The following is a 25,294-nucleotide window of genomic DNA, read 5'->3' on the forward strand; positions in this document are numbered from 1 at the left end:
CCAAAAACTGACTGAAGATGATGGAATATAAAAGTGTGTGTGTGTGTGGGTTGGTCTATGTGGTTTACGAGGACATGAATAGTGTATAATGACATGTTTATTATACACAGAGAGTGTCCCCATAAACAGAAAAGCTAAAAAAAACTAAATGGTAGTTTTTCATAGATTAAAGACTGGCACAACGTTTTTGTGACATTGGGGTTAGGGATTTGTGTGTGTGTGTGTGTGTGTGTGTGTGTGTGTGCGCGTATGTGTGTGCAGCTGCAGTATCTGTCAGGTGTATCTGTGCAGTCTGACTGAAGGAGGTTTTTGTACGACACTCTATCACTGTGTGAACACATTGCTACCACTGATATAATGTAAACTCATACAGTAATAATCTCCTGCATCTTCAGGCTGAACTCCACTGATGCTCAGAGTAAAATCTGTACCACCATATACTCCACCGCCACTGAATCTCTGTGAAGTGTCACCATAACGAGCATCTGCTCCAGTAATGATGAGTTTAGGAGCTTCTCCAGGTTTCTGCTGATACCAAGATAAAGCCCAGCCACTTATTCCAGTATCAGTTGTACACTTTATATTGACGGTTTGTCCAACAGAAACAGATTGAGCTTTACTCTGAGTTACAGTAACTCCTCTGGATTCTGTTGAGAAGAAAATGATGTTTAATGAAATATAAAAGAGTCAAAAACATTCAACTTAACAACAAGCTTTCACTTCTGTTACCTGGAATAAAAACTCCCAGAATCCAAATGAAGACGATGAAGAAATTCATTTGTGTTTGTGTGTTTTGTAATGATGTTGTGTTATAAAATGTTTGTGTCAGACAGTTATAAAGACTCAGAGCACTGAAGCATGTGATGATAATGCAAAGTGTTTGTCTATTTAAATAAACTCAACACACATCAGAGCTTTATCTTCATAGAAACACATTATACAGTCTGGATTAATAACACATTGAGATTAGATGAGAAGATATCAGGAGCGTTTATGATGTCTTGTGTGTCTCTGTGTCTTCAATATTGTGAAGTTCAAACATTCAGTAAATGTGTTTTACTACAGACAGACATGTGTCTTTAAATTCACTTTTATTCTTGTGTTGTATGTGTTTACACTTCTTCACAAGTCTATGATGTATGAATATTTGCTGTGATATGATGTGTTTGTGTCAGAGTCAGAGTTAGTGAAGCGTTCAGAGGTTTTTGTACAGCTGCTCGATTTGTTTCTATCACTGTGGTGGACATTCGGCACCGGCACGAGACTCGACGTCGGCAGTAAGTACAAAACTTATATAATAAAATCATTTTTAATAGATTATACATTTTTTAGCATATTATATAGCATTTATTTCACTTGTATTTATTATTTTTAATTCTCAGTAAAAGCATTTTGAATATAAATCGAGATTTCTTTTGAAGAAGTGTAATTCAGTCCTATAAACAATTTTTTTTTTTTTTTATTCAATAGTCAAGAGGAAAAATCAAAAACCTCAATATTAAAATTATTTTCATGCAGGATTAAATGTGTTAGTTTTTCAGAAAGTTAAAATAATAAGAAGTTATAAATGTATAATTTTTCACATGGAAAATTAAGAGAAGGCAAGTTTATTGATAGACAGATTCACACACGGAGGTCATTTAAAGTGTTTTATCTTAAGGCGTTTAATGTTAACAGGTTTTAAAATAAATCTTGAGAATACGTTTTTAAAATTTCAAAAACAAGGTCAAAATTTATTTGTCTTTATTAACACATTTTGAGATCCAAGTGTCTGACAGCGGCGCTACTTTAATTTTTGTCGTGTGGCGTCACAGACTCACTTCTTATAAACACGAGTTAACAGAAGACATCTTGAGTCTCTGTTACTGACCAAATAAATTCAGTATTATTTTTAAAGTGAACTTCATAAATAACTACAAGCTGAGATGAGTCAAGATAAAGAAATTAAAAACATAGATCGAACAAGAAACTGGTATAAGATACAAGTAACTTTATTATATTTGTAAATGATTATTTCTTGTCACAGAATGACGCGCAAGCGCAGTGAGACCCGACTGAATATTTACACAAACCTCTGTTACAAACCTTTATTAAAGTTTCACTATGATAGGATAAAATCATATTAAACATCTTTTACATTCAAACACAACTTACAAGAAATTATTTTAAACTTTTATGTATTTGCGAGACGCTTTAATATGCATTCAAGATATTGTACAGATTTTGGGAATCAAACCTTGTTGTTGCTTCACTTGAGTCACAGGAAATAAATATTCAAATAAAATATTGTTTTATTATTACTGTGTTTGTATTATAATAAGTGTAGTGCATAAACAGAGTAAATGATATTAACTGATGATAAGATATTAAACTCAAAAACTGAATATATATTTTATTATGGATTTATTTGATTTCTTTTGAATTTCTTCATCTTTTTCTCTCTGTATCTCTGTATGTCAGGTTTAACTCGTCCTAAAGTGATCGTCCTGCCGCCGTCCAGTGAAGAGATTTCCAGCAAGAAGACAGCAACAGTGATGTGTGTGGCCAGCAATGGTTTCCCTTCAGACTGGAGTCTGAGCTGGAAAGTGAATGGGAAGATGTCAGGATCTCAGGAGAACAGAGCTGGAGTCCTACAGAAAGACGGCGGTCTGTACAGCTGGAGCAGCAGTCTGACTCTCACTGAACAAGAATGGATCAACAGAGACTCAGTGATCTGTGAGATCAGTCGGGAAGGTCAGACAGTCACTGGAGAAGTGAAGAAAGATCTGTGTTCTCAGTAGATCCTCTCTTCTTCTCATCTCTTCTTCTCATTCATGTCTCACATCAACAGTTTGTGTCTCTGCTTTATTCATTCTCTATGCTTTTCAATAAAGAAATATTAAATATTGCTTCTTTGTCTTGTGATTTCTTTTGAATTTGAACAATGAGTATATTGATCATTGGCTCGTGTGTTTGTTTCTAAATAAACTTGACTCAATGAAGCATGAAGACATCTGCAGATAAATGATGAAACAAGTGCTTTATTTGATGTTTGTGGTGTAACAGAGACATCAGACTCATGTAAGTGTATGAACATCTGCTCTGTACAGAGAGGAACAGAAATCTGATGATGGAAATATGAGTCTCAGTTTCACTCTTTGACTCTCTGAAATGAATCGGTTCAGTTTCCACTGACAATGAACACATTGAATAATTGAATCATTTGATGAACACTTGACCTGTATTATTTATATGATGATCACAGACTCATTCAGTTGTGTCCGACTCTTCTTAATGTTTTTCTTCACTAAACATCTTGAGCAGTTTTTATCTCATCAAAGTCATGAAGCTCACTGAGCTTTAACCCTCAGAAACCTAATCAATCGTCGACGATTGAAAACGGCACCTCTGATTCATATTTAAATAACTTAATAACCGTAAAACGTAGCTTCTTACCGTTTTTTTCTGCTAATAGCTGACGAGTTAGCCATCACGGGGATATATTTGGTGTCTTTCTAGCTTTTACAGAAAGTTTTTTATCCAGCCTGAAACTTGTCCCTCTTTTCGGAGTTGTTCAGCAATGCATCCAAACTCTTACATCCTAGATGTATCCACTTGATGTCCATAATTTATCGATTTTTCTATCGGGTTTACCGCTAGCTAAATGCTACAATGTCCACTGATGCTTTCTGTTTGTGTACGTCATCACGCATGTGTGCGTCATGACGCATGTGTGCGTCATCACGCATGTGGCTTGAGGCTTTGCATCAATAAATGTATTGAAAGCGCCTGGACTTTTTTTGTAAAAATGTAAATAATTTTTGATCTGTATAATTTATAATGTTCATTTCTGTGCTCAAGGACTCCAAAGACATGAGACAACTGTTTTACAGAGGAAAAATGCTTAGCTTTAATATTTTGTGTGTGATTACAATAAATATATAATTGATTCAATTTCTGTTTTATTTTTTTATTTGTCTTTATGGTCCCATAACTTATTTTACATTCATGTGACATCAATACAACACACATATTCTGACAGTCCAACTTGTCCTGAAAAAAAAGATGTTTGTAGATTGTCTGTGCACTACAGGGTTGATGTTTTACAAGCTTTTTAAGAAAATAAAACCAGACGGACAATACATTGTAAAAATGACCTTAGGGCTCTTAGGGTTAAAACATTGAGGCAATGAATAACAACTATGTGCACATGTCATGTGTGTGTGTGTGTGTGTGTGTGTGTGTGTGTGTGTGTGTGTGTGTGTGTGTTTGTGTGTACCTGGTAATTATCACGTTGTGGGGACCAATTGTCCCCACAAAGATAGGAATACCAGTATTTTTGTGACCTTGTGGGGACATTTTGATGTCTCCATGAGGAAACAAGCTTATAAACCAAACAGAATGATGTTTCTTGAAAATTTAAAGTAGCAGAAAATTTTCTGTGATGGTTGGGTTTATGGTCTGGGAATAAAATATACAGTTTGTACCATATAAAAAACATTACATCTATGGAATGTCCCCACAAAACATGGAAACCAGAGTGTGTGTGTGTGTGTGTGTGTGTGTGTGTGTGTGTGTGTGTGTGTGTGTGTGTGTGTGTGCAGCTGCAGTATCTGTCAGGTGTATCTGTGCAGTCTGACTGAAGGAGGTTTTTGTACGACTCTTTATCACTGTGTGAACACATCTTTACTGTTGATATAGTGTCTACTCTGACAGTAATAATCTCCTGTATCTTCAGTCTGAACTTCACTGATGCTCAGAGTAAAATCTGTACCATAAACTGTTCCTGTGCCACTGAATCTCTGTGAAGTGTCCCCGTCACGAGAACTAATATACTTAATGATGAGTTTAGGAGTTTCTCCAGGTTTCTGCTGATACCAAGATAAACCATTGCTGGCTATTCCAGTATCAGTTGTACACTTTATATTGACGGTTTGTCCAACAGAAACAGATTGAGCTTTACTCTGAGTTACAGTAACTCCTCTGGATTCTGTTGAGAAGAAAACAAATTAGTTCAAAACAGAAAACCAAGAGTTATTTTTTTTTCTAAAAAAGAAATAAAGAAGAATTTTTGTTACCTTGAATAAAACCCCCAAGAATCCAGATGAGGTTGATGATGAAGAGATTCATTTTGTGTATTTGTTGGTTTCCACTGTGTTAAACACACAAACTCAGACTGTTATAAACACACAGAGCGCTGAAGCGTGTGATGAGATGTAAAGCAGTAGTAAAAAGGAAAGTATTTGTCTTCAAGCTAACAAATCAAAACAAAGTGCATTTACAAAAGACAAAAAAACATGGAAAACATGCTTACAGTGCTCACAGATTATTGCAAAAACTAATTTTTTGCTTATATTTTCTTTAAATAAAAAAAAAGTTAATAACGTTCCATGTCAGCTGTTGGACATACAAATAAGTAGGCTGATCATTAGGGCATTAAACTTATATTATTAGTCTACATAATTTTTCTTAAGTCTCTATCTTGTCATCAAACATTAAAAAAGGCTACATTATGTAAGCGGCATAACTTTAATTCTGACATGCCTAGATTTTTTCAGCATTATACATGAATTAAGACAAGGACAATTTCTGCCATGTTGTTTATTGGCAAACAACTTAAACAAATGTTATAAATTAGAAAATAAATACTGTGGTGTCTTGAGATCATTTTGCTTGTATGTGTCCTGTCAAGAACAGAAAGATTGTTCACTTTTTGAAATGCGTCTCTCCATGTATGCACTTTTGCACTTATACACACGCACACACACACACAGATGAGGACAAATTCCAAATGGCACTTCAGGAAGAAGATGTAGCATAAACAATCGCTCCACATAAAGTGAAAATGATGTTGTTTTTCGGTGCTTTGTTCGTCGGATGTGTTTTAGTGGACTACAGTATGAGACACAGTAGCACAACTATCTCTCACGTTTATACATAAAGAGTTCTGATCTTTGCTCACTTTAGCACTTTTTGGTGGTTAAATTGTTTAAAATCAGCCCTCAGGCAACATACTACCTTTTTGAGCCTCACACCGACACTTTAATTTTTGTATAAAAAAAAATATATGTATAATATCACCTGACATGTCTCTCCAATGAAATGAGGGGCTGGAGTGGTTGTGACCTTTTGTTTTGGGGGTGGAGCCATGCTTTTGGAAGCACAGCCACATGGGATGCAGTGCCACCAATTGCCAGGATAAATATCACTTTTTAACATTTTTAAATTTAAATAATTTTACAGAAAAAAATATGTGTATGTGCATCAGTATGTAAAGAAGTATGTTTGATTGTCTGAAGACTTTCTTTGTTTTTATTTTCATACTAAGACCGTGTTTTTTGTTTGTTGCCCCAGGGCAACGTTGTGCTATAAGGGTACTAAAACACCAAGGTTTTTTATCTGATAAGATATGCATTAGAAAGTTTAACTCTAACAAACATCAATCACAAATGATTCCACTTAATCACAAACATGACTAATTAGTTTTATGGGCAACATTGTGCAGTTAGACCACTTTTATTCAGGCAAAATCATCCCAAAATGATGCATAACACACACATAAAAACACGCACACACACACACACACACACACACACACACACATGCACGCACGCACACACAAACACACACACAAACACATGCACACATTTGTTGGTTTATATGTTTATATGTAAATGTGGAAAACATTAACACATGCAGTGTTAGTTACAATTAGTAGTGTTCATGTTTGGCTATAATCATTTGTGATTGATGTTTTTTTTTTCTAATGCATATATTTATCATATACAGGGTTCCCACACCTTAGTTAACGTCAAATTCAAGGACCTTTCAAGGACTTTCCAGGTCCAATACCCTCAAATTCAGAGTCTAAATGTGGGGACATATTTCAAGGGAGAACAAGGTTACAGATACATTGTTACAGTTCCCTTTCAAGGGAACTCGCGCTGCGTCACTGCAGTGACACTTTGGGGACGCCTCTAGAGGTAAGTGCGTCTGAATGTGTATATCAAATTCAACCAATGGTGAGGCTAAACAACAAAGACAGGGTGACGCAGGTGCCAGGAAGTATATCGCTATCTGAAATATTGACGACGTTACAGGGACGCAGGAAGTATGGCAAGGGAGACGCAGCGTCTCGTTCCCTTCTCAGGGAACAACAGTAACATACGTATCCCGAGACGTTTTCAAGTGTCAAACACAACTATGCAAAAAAGCATTTTGGTATGAATCAACATTCGCATACAGAAGATATAAGCATTTAAACTGAACAGTTTAGCACGTGTGCTTAAAAGGCTAGAAATGTATGATATTATCCTACACTACACAGGGAATAATATGGATTTTTTTACCAGAAATCTTCTTGCATAAAATACATTCAATGACCTGTAATTATGTATGTATATTTTCAAAAACTTCCCAGGGCCTTGAATTTTTCCTCCCAGATTCACAAACTTTCATGGATGGAAAACCTGCATATAAAAAACCTTGGTGTTTTTATACCATTGTAGCACAATGTTGCCCTGAGGCAACAAAGTAAATTCTGAGTCAGGGGTGGTGGGGGGATAAATTGTATGATGGATATTTTATCAGTGACCCCCAAGCTCCCAAAAAGTGAGGTGAAATATTTTTTCCCCAAAAAATAAAAAGTCATGCCATAGAGGGTTAAAGGAATAGTCTACTCATTTTCAATATTAAAATATGTTATTACCTTAACTAAGAAGAGTTGATACATCCCTCTATCATCTGTGTGTGTGCACGTAAGCGCTGGAGCGCGCTGCGACACTTCGATAGCATTTAGCTTAGCCCCATTCATTCAATGGTACCATTTAGAGATATGGGGCTCTATCTTACACCCGGCGCAATGCAGCGCAATGCGCGACGCAAGTGTCTTTCGCTAGTTTCCACCCTAATTTTCACGTTTAGCGCCGCGTTGTTTAAATAGCAAATGCATTTGCGCCCCCTTTGCGCCCATGGGCGTTCTGGTCTGAAAAACGAGGTGTGTTCAGGCGCATTGTTGGCGCGTTGCTATTTTGAAGCAACTAAAATAGACTACGCCATTGACCAACAAAAACCTGGTCTAAAGTCTAAAGTCAATGGCGCAATATGTTTTATGTTATTTAAAGAGCGCATTAGTAATATGCGCCTATAAACGGGAGGACAACGCGGGTTTGCTTATCACAAAGTACATAAATGCGCAGCAGCACAAAAATGCTTTTAAATATGAAAGATTAAAGGATTGAATTTAAGAGATTATTATTGAGTCTCTTGGACATATTTATAAATGAAGACTGATTATGAGACGTTAGAAGGCGCAAAGAGCTGCTTTACCTGCAGCCTTATAAGTAAATAAATGCTTTGATTTAAACAAATGCGTCTGTTTTTACATGTTTTTTTTTTTTTAATGCTACCTCACGGATTTATTGTATATGATGTACCTGTGGATATGGCGAGATGAGAAACATTTGTAAGTAATGCTTAAAAAAACTCTTTGCTAAAAAAAACGCTGTCCAAAGTGCTGAAACGTGAGGAGAGCCGTTTGTAATTTCTTTATCTCCTGTTTGTTACAAATAAAGTATTTTTAGAGTACAAACCTTATCTTACATACTTGTAAATTATTTTTTGATGATATTGGATAGCCATACATTTAAAGCAATTACAAGCCTGCTTTTTACTTCCATGACTAAAAGAAAACGGGTTTTAAAGGTTTTAATAAAAAAATAACAATTTCAATATAAGGGAAAAACAACACAATTATTTAACATTAATCTTAAACTGGGGATCTTCTACCTCCGCTTAGTTTTTCAGTTTACAAAGTCCGTCATCTAAATAGGGATTATAGCGCCAGCGCAACTTGCTTTTAAAGGGAATGAGAGCTGTGACTCTCATTGGTTTACTGCACGTTACGCCCAAAATACTCCCATTACAATAGGACCAACCCTTTTCGACCATGCGCTCGGCGCAAAAACACGCCCATTTAGACGTTGCGCTGTGCGCTTTAGACAATGCGCTTAGATCGTTAAAATAGGGCCCAAAGTTGGAGGTGACCAAACACATCAACGTTTTTCCTGTTTGGGACGAGTGGTTGTACGAGCAAGTTTGGTGGTACAGGGTAGAGCGTGGCGCTTTTCTGGGCGGATTTGGAAGAGGAGCTGCGTTTTGTGGCGTAATAGCACTTTTGTGAGTACTTGGACTCGCCTGAAAAGTCCGCTCCCCTTCTCACTCTCATAATGGGAGAGGGAGGGTGTTACTGCGCCGAGTCGAAGTACTCACAAGAGTGCTATTGCGCCATAAATCAAATCAAATGCCGGGTTGCGTATGTGTGGGGCGGGTCTATCAACAGAAGGTCCAGATTCTATTGGGGTAGGGGCGTGTTTGTTTAGGTGATTTCAAATATCAACATTGGCTTTCAAACATCATGTACTCCCCCTTTAAGGTAATAACATTTTTTATATTGAAAATGAGTAGACTATTCCTTTAAATTCAGATTGAAATATTACATTGATGATTTTTTTCATTATTTTTCATGCTCTGTTTTTTCATGCAAGTAGTAACACAGTACCAATGTTTTTTGGGTCATTTTTGGACATAACATATTTTACATTTGATAATTGTGGTGAGATCGCAGTAAATTTGTGGTTACTGTGGTTTTACTAAAGACTAAAAAAGCTTACTATAGTCAAACCAGGGCCGGAGTGGGACTCATTTTCAGCCCTGGAGTTTCATGCCTTAGACCGGCCCACTTTAGTTCACGACTGACTATTAAAATAATATCTTTAAACCCTCAGTAGTATAAGTCTGCAGTAGTGCACTGTTCTCTGCAGCCTTGCAATTCACTGTATTTTTCAAATATATAATTTCATATTCCGTGCAAATGCAGTACACAATTATAATTTTTGCCATAATCATGCAGCCCTACCATAAGACCATATATTACTAAAGTAAACTTATTCAAAAACTAAAGGAAACAAATGTGTTTGTATTTTCCTCTATATTTCTATTTCTAAAAAATGGTGAGTCTTGAGATTAACTGTTGGGTTGATAACGTTTGGAAACCCCTGATATACAATACACAAGCAAGATTTATCAAGTAGGCCTATGCATTGGAAACAAATGGAAATAATCTGTATCTTTTTTTTAGTACTTAGATCATGTCTATTGCTAAATAACGTAGGCCTACATTGTGTTAAAAAAAAGAAAACATCATGGATATACTTTTGAAACTAATGAGTTTTGCATCAAATAGATTTTTGTTCCTCTTGCAATAAACGATGAATAATGACTATTCATAGAGAATTCATCTATGACTTGGATAAAAAAAATACGTTTAGAGGCCAGCCCGTTTGTATTAAGACGCGCTCAAGTTTATTTAAAATATAATAGACGCGCGGCCGGCAAGGGCACTCAAAAGACGTGCTCAAGTTTATTTAAAATATAGACGCGCGGCCGGCAAGCGCACTCAAAAGACGCGCTCAAGTTTATTTTAAATATAGACGCGCGGCCGGCAAGCGCACTCAAAAGACGCGCTCAAGTTTATTTAAAATATAGACGCGCGGCCGGCAAGCGCACTCAATATAGACGCGTCTGAAACAAAACTCGTGTTCAAGTAAGCGCTTTGAAAACCAGAAGACAGCGGCACGTCCTGCGTTTCCCATGCGTTTTAGATGTCAATGCACCCTAATGCAAGAATTCTTCCAATAAGTGGTCGGGATTCGGGACACAATCAACTTGTGCATAAAGTGGCGGGGACATCTATCACCCGCAAATACGCGTCATCCCGGTGGCATGACAACACCGGCCCTCGTGGCCAAAAAAAAAACAGACCGGCCCACCAGGAATCCTCCCGGTTCTCCCTATGGCCAATCCGGGCCTGAGTCAAACTGTGTTTTTTGTAAGAGCAAATCATCTGAAGTGCATTGCTAGATTATAATTATTACTTCCTATCTATCACCATAAAAACATGTTTGTTGAAAACAGGACTAAAACATGTCTAAAGGGTCTTATCTAGCAAAACGATCCACGTTCGAAAAAAACGTTTAAACCTTTACGTAATACGTTATCATGTGAAAAAGTCACTGATGATGTATGCAAAACTACCGCTCCAGTGTTTACAAGTGTAGAGAAAGAGAAGAGTTCAGACGTTGTTGTGAAATGATACTAATTAATGTCTTTGTGTCAGTTTATTGTTTAAAATGATCAACAAATGTGCGTTTCACATGTAACACGTTAGCTTTCCACGTGATTATGTAATACGTAAGGCCGCGCTGACTTGACTATATGGGAGTTAGTAAATGATTAGGATTTCTTTAATGAAAGTGGAGTAATCCTTTAAATTTGATAAAGTAAACAAAATACCAAACCCACCAACATTTGACTGAGTCTGTGAAAACTCAGCTAAAGTTGTTTTTTTTTTTTGTTTACATAAAATCATCCACCATAATGCAAAGAACCCTCTGTGAAAATATAACCTTGATATCTTTAATATTGACTGAGTAAGATTATGTCAAAGATTGAAATGTGAAATCAAACTTTGATGCTTTAAGTATCATCATTTGTTTGTGAGACTTTAATCTGGATTTCATAGACGGGACAGAATGCCTTTCAGATTGTAACAATTTTGGGGTCGTAACTTACCAGTTATAAATCTCTTTTGGATGTAAACTGTACAGTGATGTTTGTTAATTATCTTCTTTTTCTTTACCAGGTGGTCTTGCCAATAAAATACTTGTGTTTCCACATAAGACCGCTAACAGCTATGTTACAATTACTCCAGAAAAACCCCTGAGCCTCACAGCTTTCACTTTATGCATGCGTGTCTCCACAGAGCTGCAAGGAAAGAGAGAGGTTATTCTCTTTGCCTACCGTACTAATGATGTTGATGAGCTTAATGTTTGGATTGAAACAAACAGAACCATAAGTTTGTATGTTAGTAGTTCTAGTAAGGGAGTGCGTTTTAACTTGCCGTCTCTTACATTCGGGACGCACCTGTGCTTCACCTGGAGCTCATCGACCGGTCTCACTGCCGCTTGGATGAATGGACAACGCACTATTTACCAGAGATACAGAAAAGGTCACACCATCCGTCCCGGTGGCACGGTGTTGCTCGGTCAAGATCCTGAATCATTTCTGGGTGATTTTGGTGCAGAGCAGAGCTTTGTAGGTGAAATTACAGATGTGAACTTGTGGGATGAGGTTCTCACTGCGAATGAGATCAAGGGATTATATTCACACAGCACCGTAAAAGTGCCAAATGTAATTAATTGGGTCACAGCTGAATTTGTCAAATATGGCATTGTGGTAGAGATACAAGATGATTTTTCATTCAACACTCAGATGTCTTTCAATGAATATGATAAACAGACTTAAAACAGATCAAGAGTCAAATGAATTATCTAATAAATCTTTCTGAGCATTACAACTTGAGTAGTTTTGCATCATTTGGATAAACAGTTGTAAATGATTTTAAAGGTGCTGGAGAAAAATAGCAAATTACATCATGCTGACAATTGCCTGTTTTAATGATCCTATAATAATAATAATAATAATAATAATAATAATAATAATTAGTTACATTTATATAGCGCTTTTTCTGCAGACCTCACAGCGCTTTACATATGAACGGGGGAATCTCCTCAACCACCACCAATGTGCAGCATCCACCTGGATGATGTGACGGCAGCCATATTGTGCCAGAACGCCCACCACACACCAGCTTATTAGTGGAGAGGAGACAGAGTGATATAACCAATGATTTGTATCTATGGGGGATGATTAGTAGGCCAATGGGCAAGTTTGGCCAGGATGCCGGGGCACACCCCTACTCTTTTTCGAATAACATCCTGGGATTTTTAACGACCACAGAGAGTCAGGACCTCGGTTTGACGTCTCATCCGAAAGACGGTATATAACAGTATAGATGCTGTTATTACCTTATACTTATACTGTTATTACCTTATACTGTCTATGAAGTCACTGAAGTTGAACTGTATTTTCTGAAAAACAGTCAGGTTTAGCCCAAAGTGATACAGAAAGAAGGTATGTGTTTATTATTATCATCTAGAGCAGGGGTTTTATACTGGGGTCCGGGGACTCACAGGGGGCCTCCAAGAAGTTCAGAGAAAACAGCAGAGAAAACTTATAAAATGTATTTATTAGGTGTTTATCTTTTATTTCTTGCTACGTACATTTCACAATCATTTATATTTGCTTTGTGTCTTTTTTGTGTGTTCTCCTTATTTAATGTCCCCTTTATTTCACTCAATGGGGTTTGTAAGGCAGTTTTCCTTGTAAAACTCTTGTCAAACTAGATTTATAGTCAAACTGGCTGCATTACAAATACATTTAAATTGAATTGTTCACTATACATAAAACAAACTGATATATATATTAGGCAGGGGGCCCCTCACAGACGGTTCATCTGGGGGTTCTTGGCATAATAAAGTTTATGCAAGTCAGGATGATCAAAAACAAACACCACCCATAATCACACAATTTCAACACTTTCAATTTCAAACAAATACAAAGTAAGAAATTCCAACAACAAAACAAATACTCATATTATACATAGATTTAAACTAAGCAGCAACTTAAACTGCAATTCATTGACTGACCACTATAGAGACTGACTGGAAAATGGAGCCAATCCCATCTCCATGTTAAAATGCCCAACTTTACAGCAGAAATAAATATGTTTACAGCCTGGTTATTGGTCTATATAGCTTTTAGGGGTGAATATTTTTGTAACTAAGTTTAAATTATATTAAGCCTTAAAGTTCTGCATCGCCCCACTGACAAACCATTACAGAAAATTCTAATGGTTTCCATTAAAATACCAATAGGAACCATTAGCTTGACCATTAAAACCATTACATTGTAGTGTGTTTTGGGCCATATTCCATTTAAATCAATAAAATTCCCAATAAAACCAATAAACCCAATCGAATTTCTGTGATGGTGTCTATTGTTTTTTAGCAGGGCGTTTAGGGGCGTGGCCAGTTGAGTGACAGATGAACTGCCACTGCTGTGACTACAGTCAAGCTAGGTGGGCGTGGTTTCAGCAATCAGTCACCTCAGCTTCACCCATGTCCCGCCTTTTTACCTATTTTCGGAGTGATGCGCAGTGACGTGCTGCCAAGATGGCGACGGCAGTCTCCACCAACTATTGGTTTAAAAAATCTCTTCACAAACTTACAGGTGACATCACAGAAACTACATCCATATTTTTTACAGGCTATGATTCAAACACATAGTCACAACATTCTCAAGTGTGTAGGTTTTGGTTAAATACTGCTGTACAAACTGATACCATTCATATGTTAAATAATGGTACAGGGGTCCTCCTGACCTAACATACAGCATTCTTTGTTTTAAAGCCAACTTAACAACAACAACAGTGTGTTTTATTAACCAACAGATGGCGCTGTTTGCAACATTTTAAAGCTTTGAATCTCTACTTGAGTCTCTACTCAGGTCAGTTCTCTGCTGTCTGGGTGTTTCTGTCTGGAAATGTTTAAAATCTTGTCTATGATGCCTTTATTTGGTCATATATGCATTCTTCCCATAATCCATTGCAATTTATAAAAGTTCATTATTTTGCATTACTTTTAAACACATGACTCCATCTCTGCAGAGAAAATCCATGTTTGTAGTCCTTAAAGGTGTGATCTGTAGCTTTTGTTTTGGATTAAAATGAAAAAAAAAAAAAAAAATCAGTAATTGAGTAAGCACATAAACCATCAGATTTCAATCCTGCAAATCATGATGTTAAGATTAGTTATCCCTAGTGTTACCCTTTTGTAAAGCCATTCTTTGATCACCACAGGACAGTACAAGTGTGAAACGCTTCTTACTCGGGGTAAAAGCAGTGTTTATGAAGATAACCTGGGGGTAAAGCACATGTGTTATTTATAATTTTAGTGTCTGTATACTATCAAAAACCCCTGTAAACCTCTGTCCCCCATATGAACCCATCCACTGATCATCAATGATAACATTAATGTATAAAGTTTGTCACTAGAGGTCAGTAAACAGCAGATAAACTCAACACTGATGACTATAACAGGACAGATAAGAGACAGATAATAAGAGTTTACAGTAATGATGAGATTCATTAGATGAGACTCATGTGAGAACTGTAAGTATATGACAGCAGTTTCTGATCAGAAGTCCACTGATCTCAGGTCAGATGTTAGGGTGATGATCAGATGTGACTCTGAGAGTCTACAAGGATATTCAGTCTTCAATTCTGTGCTAATAGCATCAAACAGAAAGGCAACAATCTTACAATGCCTGTATGTTATTTTCATGACGTTTGATTCGTCCTTCAGACAGAAGAGAGAAGAAATGAGACTCAGTCATGATGAAGCACTTCATAAGATCTGTGATGTTTGATCTGAGCTCTCTCCTGGGCCCGGTTTTTCAAAAGTAATCCGCTAGGATTTTGGATAACGGATTGGATCAAATCTTGAAAATTGGTTTTTCAAAAGAAAAAACGGATTACATAATCGGATTAGATCACGTAATCCAATCTTGGATTTGATCCGGATCAAACCTTTAGTTTGGGTTTTTCAGAAATTTTGTAGGATTTGGATCACTTTGATCCAAAAAATCTGGATTAAACTGATCCCATCAGAAGGGTGGATTTAGCGTGGATTTCATGCTCAAAATTTGAAAACTTTAAAAATGTATCAAATAATACTATATTTGGATCATGCAGTATCTTACAAGATATCTTATTTATTCATAAGGTTTAAATTTTATTTGTTCATCTTTCAGGCTACAGTGATTAGGTAGGCTTTAACGTATTCAGACTTTCAGTAGGCCTACAGCAAAGTAGAAAGAGTTTGGCCTCATACTGTAAATAATCCCCCAAACAGCTGTCAAAATTGACCAAAAACAATACATTTCATTCACTAATTGATATATATAGATATATATATATAGATATAGATATATTCAGTGTTTGCGTTATAGGTGTCAGATGAAACCTCATCCTCTCTTTAAAAGTCTGTATAAAACCACAAAACACCCAAAACCTGACTGAAGCCTGTTTAGGTGATGGAATCTGAAAGTGAAGATGTCACAGGAGTGACGATCTTTTGGGCGGAACCAAAAGTTGGGAAAGTTTGGTTCCGCCCGGATGTTTCCGCCCGAACCGGGAAGAGAAAACACCGGACATCCGGTAGCATCGCGAGGGCTGTAATCAGCCAAACTACGTACAGCTGTGCGTTGTTAAGAGGAGCGCCGGGTGATTGGACGATGGCAACACCCAGCAGAGTATTTTAGAACAGTTTAAACCACAGTTTGGCGTTGATGTTATCACCATTGTTGGTGTGTGCCGTCGTGCTGAGTTGGGCTCACCTGGTACGCCATTTGGATCGTTGTACTTGCGCTCTCTCTCTTTTTGCATCATTGGATTTCTGTTGATGGAGATAACGAAGACCTTATGGGTTGGAGAGTAAACGGATACTGACCTTGGATGAGAGAAACAAAGGAAGAAGGAACGTGCCATCGTGAGTATCCATCTGTGGAAAAGTGGTGTTGGCGACTGGAGAACCGTTTCATCTATATAGCTGGAGTTATTATAGGAAGAAATCAACCTAGGGAAGCGTGGGACGGAGAAAGCACCATAGTCGTGAGTAACAACATCCATTTATTGGAAGTGAATTGTATGTACTTGACCTGTATATCTTCTGAGTATTTCCAAGCGAGAGCGGGTGGCCCTGCCCCTGAGTCAGCGTGGTGGGTGAGCCAAAGGATCTTTGTGTGAAACAGCCACAGTGACGAAAACAACCACTAGGCCGTGTTACCAACTCCACATTCTCGCCCAGAGCGAAGTGAAGGAAGACGGGCGTCTATTGTGTGCACTGAGCGTGGTGGGTGAGTCTTGGATGTAGAAATTTCACTTTGAAGTGGTGCTGTGTGTATTGCAGTGAGATTGCTGTGTCTTGTCAGACGTACCCCGCCTCCAGTCACTCGCCCCGGGGCGCTGAAGAGGAAAGCGGTTCTAGAATAATCTTGTGTATGAATATGCTGTGAGTGTGTTTCAGCCTTAAAATCACGGAGTGGCCTCCCGAAGTATTTTCGCAGCCAAACGCTTGGCGGACTTGTGTTAGGAGTGGCGGTGAAGAGCGGTACGATTGGCGGTGTGTGAGTATTACGAATTACATTGCTACCTTACCTGTGTGTTTTTCATCATCGCAGAGTTAGAGGCGAAGGAGATCCGCTGCCCCGAGGTCTCTACGAAGGGGCGCCCCGGTCCGGTTTTCGATTGCCAACGGGCATCGAGGAAAGGGCAGCGCTCGACCCGGTGTGACGGCGTGACATTCTCGCCCCTCTGTTGGACCAACGAGCTCGCCGAGAGGGTTTGGTCCCCGGCGCCATCCTGGAAACCACTGTCCAGTCGACGCATTGCGCATACCAGCTATCGTAAGTCCGCCACCCTGTAAAGTATAGCGTAACCTGTTAAGTCTGTTGATCAACAGGGAAGAGGAGTGTGCTGAGAGAGTTGTGAAGAGAAATCACACCTACCTAGGAGCTGTAGTCAGCGAAGAGGTGAGAGAACTAATTGAAACCGATTCACGGTGTCCCTGTGTCCCAGCAGTCGTCTGTGGGAAGAGAGAGAGAGCCAGCGTGAACGCCAAGACACCGAGCTGTGAAGAGAAAACCACACCTACCTAGAAGCTGTAGTCAGCGAAGAGGTGAGAGAACTGATTGAGAACGATTCACTGTGCCTTTGTGTCCCAGCTGTCGTCTGTGGAGGAAGAGAGAGAACAAACGTGAGCACTAAGGAGGCCAGCTGTGAAGGAGAACCATACGTACCCGAAGCTGTAGTTAGCGAAGAGGTGAGAGAACTAATTGAAAACGATTCACTGTGTCCCTGTGTCCCAGCTGTCGTCTGTGGAGGAAGAGAGAGAACAAACGTGAGCACTAAGGAGGCCAGCTGTGAAGGAGAACCATACGTACCCGAAGCTGTAGTCAGCGAGGAGGTGAGAGAACAAATTGGAAATCGATTCACTGTGCCTTTGTGTCCCAGCTGTCGTCTGTGGAGGAAGAGAGAGAACAAGTGTGAGCGCTAAAGCAACGAGTTGAGGAGGAAAATCTATACTTACCAAGAAGCTGCAGTCGGTGGATAGGTGAGGAGACCCTTGTGAGAACGATCCACTGTGTCTTCGTGTCCCAGCTGTAGCCTGTGGAGAGAGAGAACAGGAAGGGAGAATGAGTCGACAACCAAGGAGCTGTGTGGAAAGACGGCGACGCGCCGTGAGCTACACCCAGGTACACGGACAGAAAAAGTAAAGTACCAACACTGATTAAGTTTTGTTCTGCCTCCAGGACGGAAGGGGAGCACGCCACGGGCAGAAGGAACCAGAGGCGGGAGCCTGTTCCTCGACGCAACCCCCCCTACCCTCTGTCACTCATTCGGCCGTGGCCCCCTGGAGGGGAGAGCTTGCCATTAGTTTTAATTTCCCTTTCCCCAATTCCCAGTACATTTTAAATATTTAAATAAATAAAGAATATTTTTTATACTTGCCTGTCCTCGTTGTTGTCTGGTCATTGGGTTGGTTTTGGGGACCTCCTCGAGGTGGAAGTTGAGAAGGGGCGTGGCTTAATTACTAGCAGCCAGCCCCTGGCTTGTGACAAATACATCTATGGTGTGTGCGCGCGCCTGTCTGTCTGTCTGTGCGTGCAGCTGCAGTATCTGTCAGGTGTCTCTGTGCAGTCTGACTGAAGGAGGTTTTTGTACGACTCTTTATCACTGTGTGAACACATAGCTACCACTGATATAGTGAACACTCTGACAGTAATAATCTCCTGCATCTTCAGTCTGAACTTCACTGATGCTCAGAGTAAAATCTGTACCACCAGATGATCCACTGCCACTGAATCTCTGTGAAGTGTCACCATGACGAACATCTGCTGCCCTAATGATGAGTTTAGGAGCTTCTCCAGGTTTCTGCTGATACCAAGATAAACCATAGCTATGTATTCCAGGATCAGTTGTACACTTTATATTGACGGTTTGTCCAACAGAAACAGATTGATCTTTGCTCTGAGTTACAGTAACTCCTCTGGATTCTGTTGAGAAGAAAATGATGTTTAATGAAATATAAAAACATTCAACTTAACAACAAGCTTTCACTTCTGTTACCTGGAATAAAAACTCCCAGAATCCAAATGAAGACGATGAAGAAATTCATTTGTGTTTGTGTGTTTTGTAATGATGTTGTGTTATAAAATGTTTGTGTCAGACAGTTATAAAGACTCAGAGCACTGAAGCATGTGATGATAATGCAAAGTGTTTGTCTATTTAAATAAACTCAACACACATCAGAGCTTTATCTTCATAGAAACACATTATACAGTCTGGATTAATAACACATTGAGATTAAATGAGAAGATATCAGGAGCGTTTATGATGTCTTGTGTGTCTCTGTGTCTTCAATAAAGTTCAAACATTCAGTAAATGTGTTTTACTACAGACAGACATGTGTCTTTAAATTCACTTTTATTCTTGTGTTACATGTGTTTACACTTCTTCACAAGTCTATGATGTATGAATATTTGCTGTGATATGATGTGTTTGTTATAAAGTCAGAGTTAGGGAAGCGTTCAGAGGTTTTTGTACAGCTGCTCGCTTTATTTCTATCACTGTGGTACACATTCGGCCCCGGCACGAGACTCGACGTCGGCAGTAAGTACAAAACTTATATAATAAAATCATTTTTAACTTAGATTATACATTTTTAGCATATTATATAGCATTTATTTCACTTGTATTTATTATTTATAATTCTCAGTAAAAGCATTTTGAATATAAATCGAGATTTCTTTTGAAGAAGTGTAATTCAGTCCTATAAACAATTTTTTTTTTATTCAATAGTCAAGAGGAAAAATCAAAAACCTCAGTATTAAAATTATTATCATGCTGGATTAAATGTGTTAGTTTTTCAGAAAGTCAAAATAATAAGAATTTATAAATGTATAATTTTTTACATGGAAAATTAAGACAAGGCAAATTTATTGATAGACAGATTCACACACGAAGGTCATTTAAAGTGTTTTATCTTAAGGCGTTTAATTTTAACAGGTTTTAAAATAAATCTTGAGAATATGTTTTTAAAATTTCAAAAACAAGGTCAAAATTTATTTGTCTTTATTAACACATTTTGAGATCCAAGTGTCTGACAGCGGCGCTACTTTAATTTTTGTCGTGTGGCGTCACAGACTCACTTCTTATAAACACGTGTTAACAGAAGACATCTTGAGTCTCTGTTACTGACCAAATAAATTCAGTATTATTTTTAAAGTGAACTTGATAAATAACTACAAGCTCAGATGAGTCAAGATAAAGAGATTAAAAACATCACTCGAACAAGAAACTGGTATAAGATACAAGTAACTTTATTATATTTGTAAATGATTATTTCTTATCACAGAATGACGCGCAAGCGCAGTGAGACCCGACTGAATATTTACACAAACTTCTGTTACAAACCTTTATTAAAGTTTCACTATGATAGGATAAAATCATATTAAACATCTTTTACATTTAAACACAACTTACAAGAAATTATTTTAAACTTTTATGTATTTGCGAGACGCTTTAAGTGATTTATAATGCACTCAAGATATTGTACAGATTTTGGAAATCAAACCCATGACCTTGTTGTTGCTGCCACTTGAGTCACAGAAAACAAATATTCATATAAAATATTATTTTATTATTACTGTGTTTGTATTATAATAAGTGTAGTGCATTAACAGAGTAAATAATATTAACTGATGATATGATATTAAACTCAAAAACAGAATATATATTTTATCATGGATTTCTTTTGAATTTCTTCATCTTTTTCTCTGTGTATCTGTGTATGTCAGGTGTAAGTCGTCCTAAAGTGATCGTCCTGCCGCCGTCCAGTGAAGAGATTTCCAGCAAGAAGGCAGCAACAGTGATGTGTGTGGCCAGCAATGGTTTCCCTTCAGACTGGAGTCTGAGCTGGAAAGTGAATGGGAAGATGTCAGGATCTCAGGAGAACAGAGCTGGAGTCCTACAGAAAGACGGCGGTCTGTACAGCTGGAGCAGCAGTCTGACTCTCACTGAACAAGAATGGATCAACAGAGACTCAGTGATCTGTGAGATCAGTCGGGAAGGTCAGACAGTCACTGGAGAAGTGAAGAAAGATCTGTGTTCTGAGTAGATCCTCTCTTCTTCTCATCTCTTCTTCTCATTCATGTCTCACATCAACACTCTGTGTCTCTGCTTTATTCATTCTCTATGCTTTAATAAAGAAATATTAAATATTGCTTCTTTGTCTTGTGATTTCTTTTGAATTTGAACAATGAGTATATTGATCATTGGCTCGTGTGTTTGTTTCTAAATAAACTTGACTCAATGAAGCATGAAGACATCTGTAGATATAGTTTATATTTATCTTTCAAACTCTTGTGTATGAACATCTGCTCTGTTCTGAGAGGAACTGAATCTCTTCATCCTGAAGATATAAATATGAGTTGAACTCTCAGTTTCACTCTTTGACTCTTTATTCTCTGAAATGAGACGCTGATGAGTTTAACTGATGGATGAAGAAATGAGCTTTGATCAGATTCAACACTTCACAATGAGTCTGATCTCAGAAGTCAGATTAATATATTGAATATTTTGAGAAGATCAAATGAAGAAATGTTTTTAACTTGCACTTCAACATTCAAGATTTATTTCTCACATTCACAGATATATAAATACACAACTATAGCAGTGAAATCTGACAAACTCTCTATATGTCATTCAGTTTGTCACCATGTTAATTCCAAACCGAGGTTGTGAGTGATGGACATCCAGAGCGTGCGTTTTAAACCTATTGTTTTGTACCAGGATGCCGGTCATTCAGTCATGAAAACACACAAAAAACATAATTTTACTTCAGTGTTTTTCTTTAAAACACTAATATAGTCCTATAACTAAAAGTAAATCTCAAACTCGTACAAATTACAAAATACGCAAGATATGAATACATTAAACTCTTTTCTCCAGTAAGTTTGAGCACATTGAATAAACAGAAGCAGAAATAATTTCTAACTAAATAACATTTCTACACAACTTTGGGCGTTTATTTGGTGTTTTCCCTTCGCACAACAAACTATCACGTAAATAGCTTGTTATCAAGTCAATCACACGTTATTAAATGTTCATGTAATGGAGAAATAATGCATGGGTCAAACTCTTATGACCTATACAAACTGGAGATGTATACTTACTGTAATTGTTATCATAAACTATTGTATTGTATTATATTGATGTTCAATTAAAAAAGGAAACATGCTTACTACATGAGAAATTATTCATGTTGTTTGTTCTGTGGAAATTTGTAAAAAAGTTTTGTATTTGACTGGCATCCTGATACAAAACAATAGTTTTAAACCTCATGTACTGGATGTCCATCCCTCACAGCCTCGATTTGGAATCAACATGACGTGTGTGTGTGTGTGTGTGTGTGTGTGTGTGTGTGTGTGTGCAGCTGCAGCTGCAGTATCTGTCAGGTGTATCTGTTCAGTCTGACTGAAGGAGGTTTTTGTACGACTCTTTATCACTGTGTGAACACATAGCTACCACTGATATAGTGTTCACTCATACAGTAATAATCTCCTGCATCTTCAGTCTGAACTCCACTGATGCTCAGAGTAAAATCTGTACCATAATATGCTCCGCTGCCACTGAATCTCTGTGAAGTGTCACCATGACGAGTAGTTATATCATAAATGATGAGTTTAGGAGTTTCTCCAGGTTTCTGCTGATACCAAAATAAATAATTGTAATCTATTCCAGGATCAGTTGTACACTTTATATTGACGGTTTGTCCAACAGAAACAGATTGATCTTTACTCTGAGTTACAGAAACTCCTCTGGATTCTGTTGAGAAGAAAACAAATTTGTTCAAACAAAGAAAACTAACATTTAAAATATTTTCTAAACAAATAAAGATGAATTTCTGTTACCTTGAATAAAACCTCCAAGAATCCAGATGAAGGTGATGATGAAGAGATTCATTTTGTGTATTTGTTGTTTTTCCAGCACTGTGTTATAAAGTCAGACTGTTATAAACACACAGAGCACTGAAGCGTGTGATGAGATGTAAAGTAGTGATCAGACTTTACTAAACCTCTTGAGATCATCATGGTCATGATAACTAGATGTGCTGTAGACCCCCCTACTGACAGCATTGAGAATTTAATATAATATCATCAAATGTGATCAAATATATGAGTAGCTTGTGTACATTTTTATATATCAGACGAGGTGAGATCAAGTTCAGGATTTGATCAGAAGTTTTATATTGTTTTATTTAATCAAAAAGGTGCACTTTTGTCAAATCAACATATCTTTTTGATATTTTATGTTATTTAAACAAGTTGAAATTGTTTAACTTTTTTAAAGTAATCTCAACCCTTAACTTATGAAAGGACATAACTTAAAATAGTGTGTTAAATTGACTTGCAAAACCAAGTTGTTTTAACTTCATGCTGCATTTTTTACAGTGAGTTAGTAAATAATTGTTGTGAACTTTTTTAATTAATCCAAAAGTCCATTACAACATCACCACAAAACATCACCTGTCTCATACGGCAAAAAAATAAATTTCTCTGGAACAAATTATGTTTTAAGTATATATTAAATACATTTTGTTGAAATTAAAGCTTAATTGAATATATTTTTGAATTTGATAATATATTTAGTTTTAACATTCTTATATTAACATATTTCAAAATGAATTTCAGGGACAATAAATTAATTTCTAATTTTACAGTGCATGTGGCAAAAAAAAAAAATCTTGTCCAAAATATTAGACTATAAAATGTACAAGTATAAAATATTCAATGTTAAGTATATTCTGCATTTGAAAAGATATTTAAATTTAATGTTTTCAACCCCGTTATGTTTACAGGTTTGAAACGTACAAAGTTTTTCTTCCAATGCAAAATGAATAAAAATGTTTTAACATACTTATTTTTCAACTAGATTTCAAAATATACTTCAGCACACTATAAAAAAAAAATTTTTTTGTTCAATTAAGTCAGATTTTTAAGTCATTTCAATTTATGATTATTTATATTGACTAGTGATGAGTTTTTATTACTTATAAAATGAAGTTGACATATTTTAACAATATTTTATAAGTTGTAGTAAACAACAATAAGTTGAAATGACTCAGTTGAAACCCTTTTTTGTAGATTTTGAAATGTATTTAAAATGATATTTGAAAATATACTTTTGTCATATGGGGTGATGCCACACAAACACTGAGTTTCACTTAATCTGCTGCAATATCAGCATTTGTTCACTAAACTGACAGATTTAATGATGTTTTAATAACAACGTTCAGGAGGAACACTTATATAATCTAACTAATCACCTTGTTATTGTGACCAGCTGTCAATAATCATCAATCAGATGTTCACCTGATCAGCATTAATGGAAACCTATATAGAAACCCTCTTAACAATGACTTCAGAAATATATCTTGTGTACTTATAAAATAAAATTATATAATTAAATTATATTAAAAATATAAAAGTATAAAACATATAGACTAAAGTATTATACGTGTGTATACATTTAATCACAACTCTACTCAAAGGCTGAACAATATCAGTTATGTTTGTTTATTTCATTAGTGAGACAGATATCACAGCTCAATGAAACATCAGTTAGAGACTTTATGTGAAGTATAAGAAACAAACAGATCCAGAAAACATCAAGAGTCTGAATTTAAATTTATTTCATAGAAAGCACAGCATCAGATACTGTAAACCATCTCAGAGACTTTCTGAACTCTCAGAAACACATTTCATCATACATCTGTCTACATAAATGATGCAGTGTAACACTGACAGCTGTTCTCAGAACAGTCCAATGATGCACTTTAATGAGCTTTATAATTAACATTGAACAGAGTCATTTCTGCCATCCATCATACAGCAGAGAAAATATCAAACTTAATTCTGCTAGTACATTATTACAGCGATAAATATGAGTCAGTCCATCACTCTCAAATATATACAAGAGTCCACAATATACATATAATACAATAAATATCATCAAAATCATTCATAAAACATTGAAATGAACAGCAACTGACAATACAGCACTGCTGATGGGCAACATATGCAAACTAAACATGTCATAGTTTTGATCTTTCATTGAGGAAATACAGAATAATACAAATCACATCAACTAATTTATTTAGACATGATTTAATAAAAATAATATGCATTATACAGCAGTGGCTCTCAAACTGGTGGTGTGTTGTTGTGCCAGGGA

General features: G+C 36.9%; 1 protein-coding gene and 2 gene segments (V, D, J or C); 2 read left to right on the plus strand and 1 right to left on the minus strand.

The window, feature by feature from the left end:
• The first annotated feature begins 981 nt into the window (after positions 1 to 981).
• Positions 982 to 21,282, plus strand: LOC129425822 (Ig lambda-2 chain C region-like). The segment is given in 3 exon segments: positions 982 to 1,045; positions 1,176 to 1,277; positions 20,857 to 21,282. Coding segments are annotated over 3 exon segments (474 nt in total).
• Positions 11,479 to 12,359, plus strand: LOC129425819 (C-reactive protein-like). The gene has a single exon (XM_055181895.2). It carries the CDS (start codon positions 11,785 to 11,787, stop codon positions 12,340 to 12,342), a length of 558 nt encoding a protein of 185 aa, XP_055037870.2. The 5' UTR covers positions 11,479 to 11,784; the 3' UTR covers positions 12,343 to 12,359.
• A 1,280-nt stretch (positions 21,283 to 22,562) lies between the features above and the next one.
• LOC129425830 (Ig kappa chain V region 120-like) lies at positions 22,563 to 23,023 on the minus strand. The segment is given in 2 exon segments: positions 22,563 to 22,885; positions 22,972 to 23,023. Coding segments are annotated over 2 exon segments (375 nt in total).
• Positions 23,024 to 25,294: the final 2,271 nt, after the last annotated feature.

The sequence above is a fragment of the Misgurnus anguillicaudatus genome, chromosome 25, assembly GCF_027580225.2.
Source record: "Misgurnus anguillicaudatus chromosome 25, ASM2758022v2, whole genome shotgun sequence".
Lineage (NCBI taxonomy): Eukaryota > Metazoa > Chordata > Actinopteri > Cypriniformes > Cobitidae > Misgurnus > Misgurnus anguillicaudatus.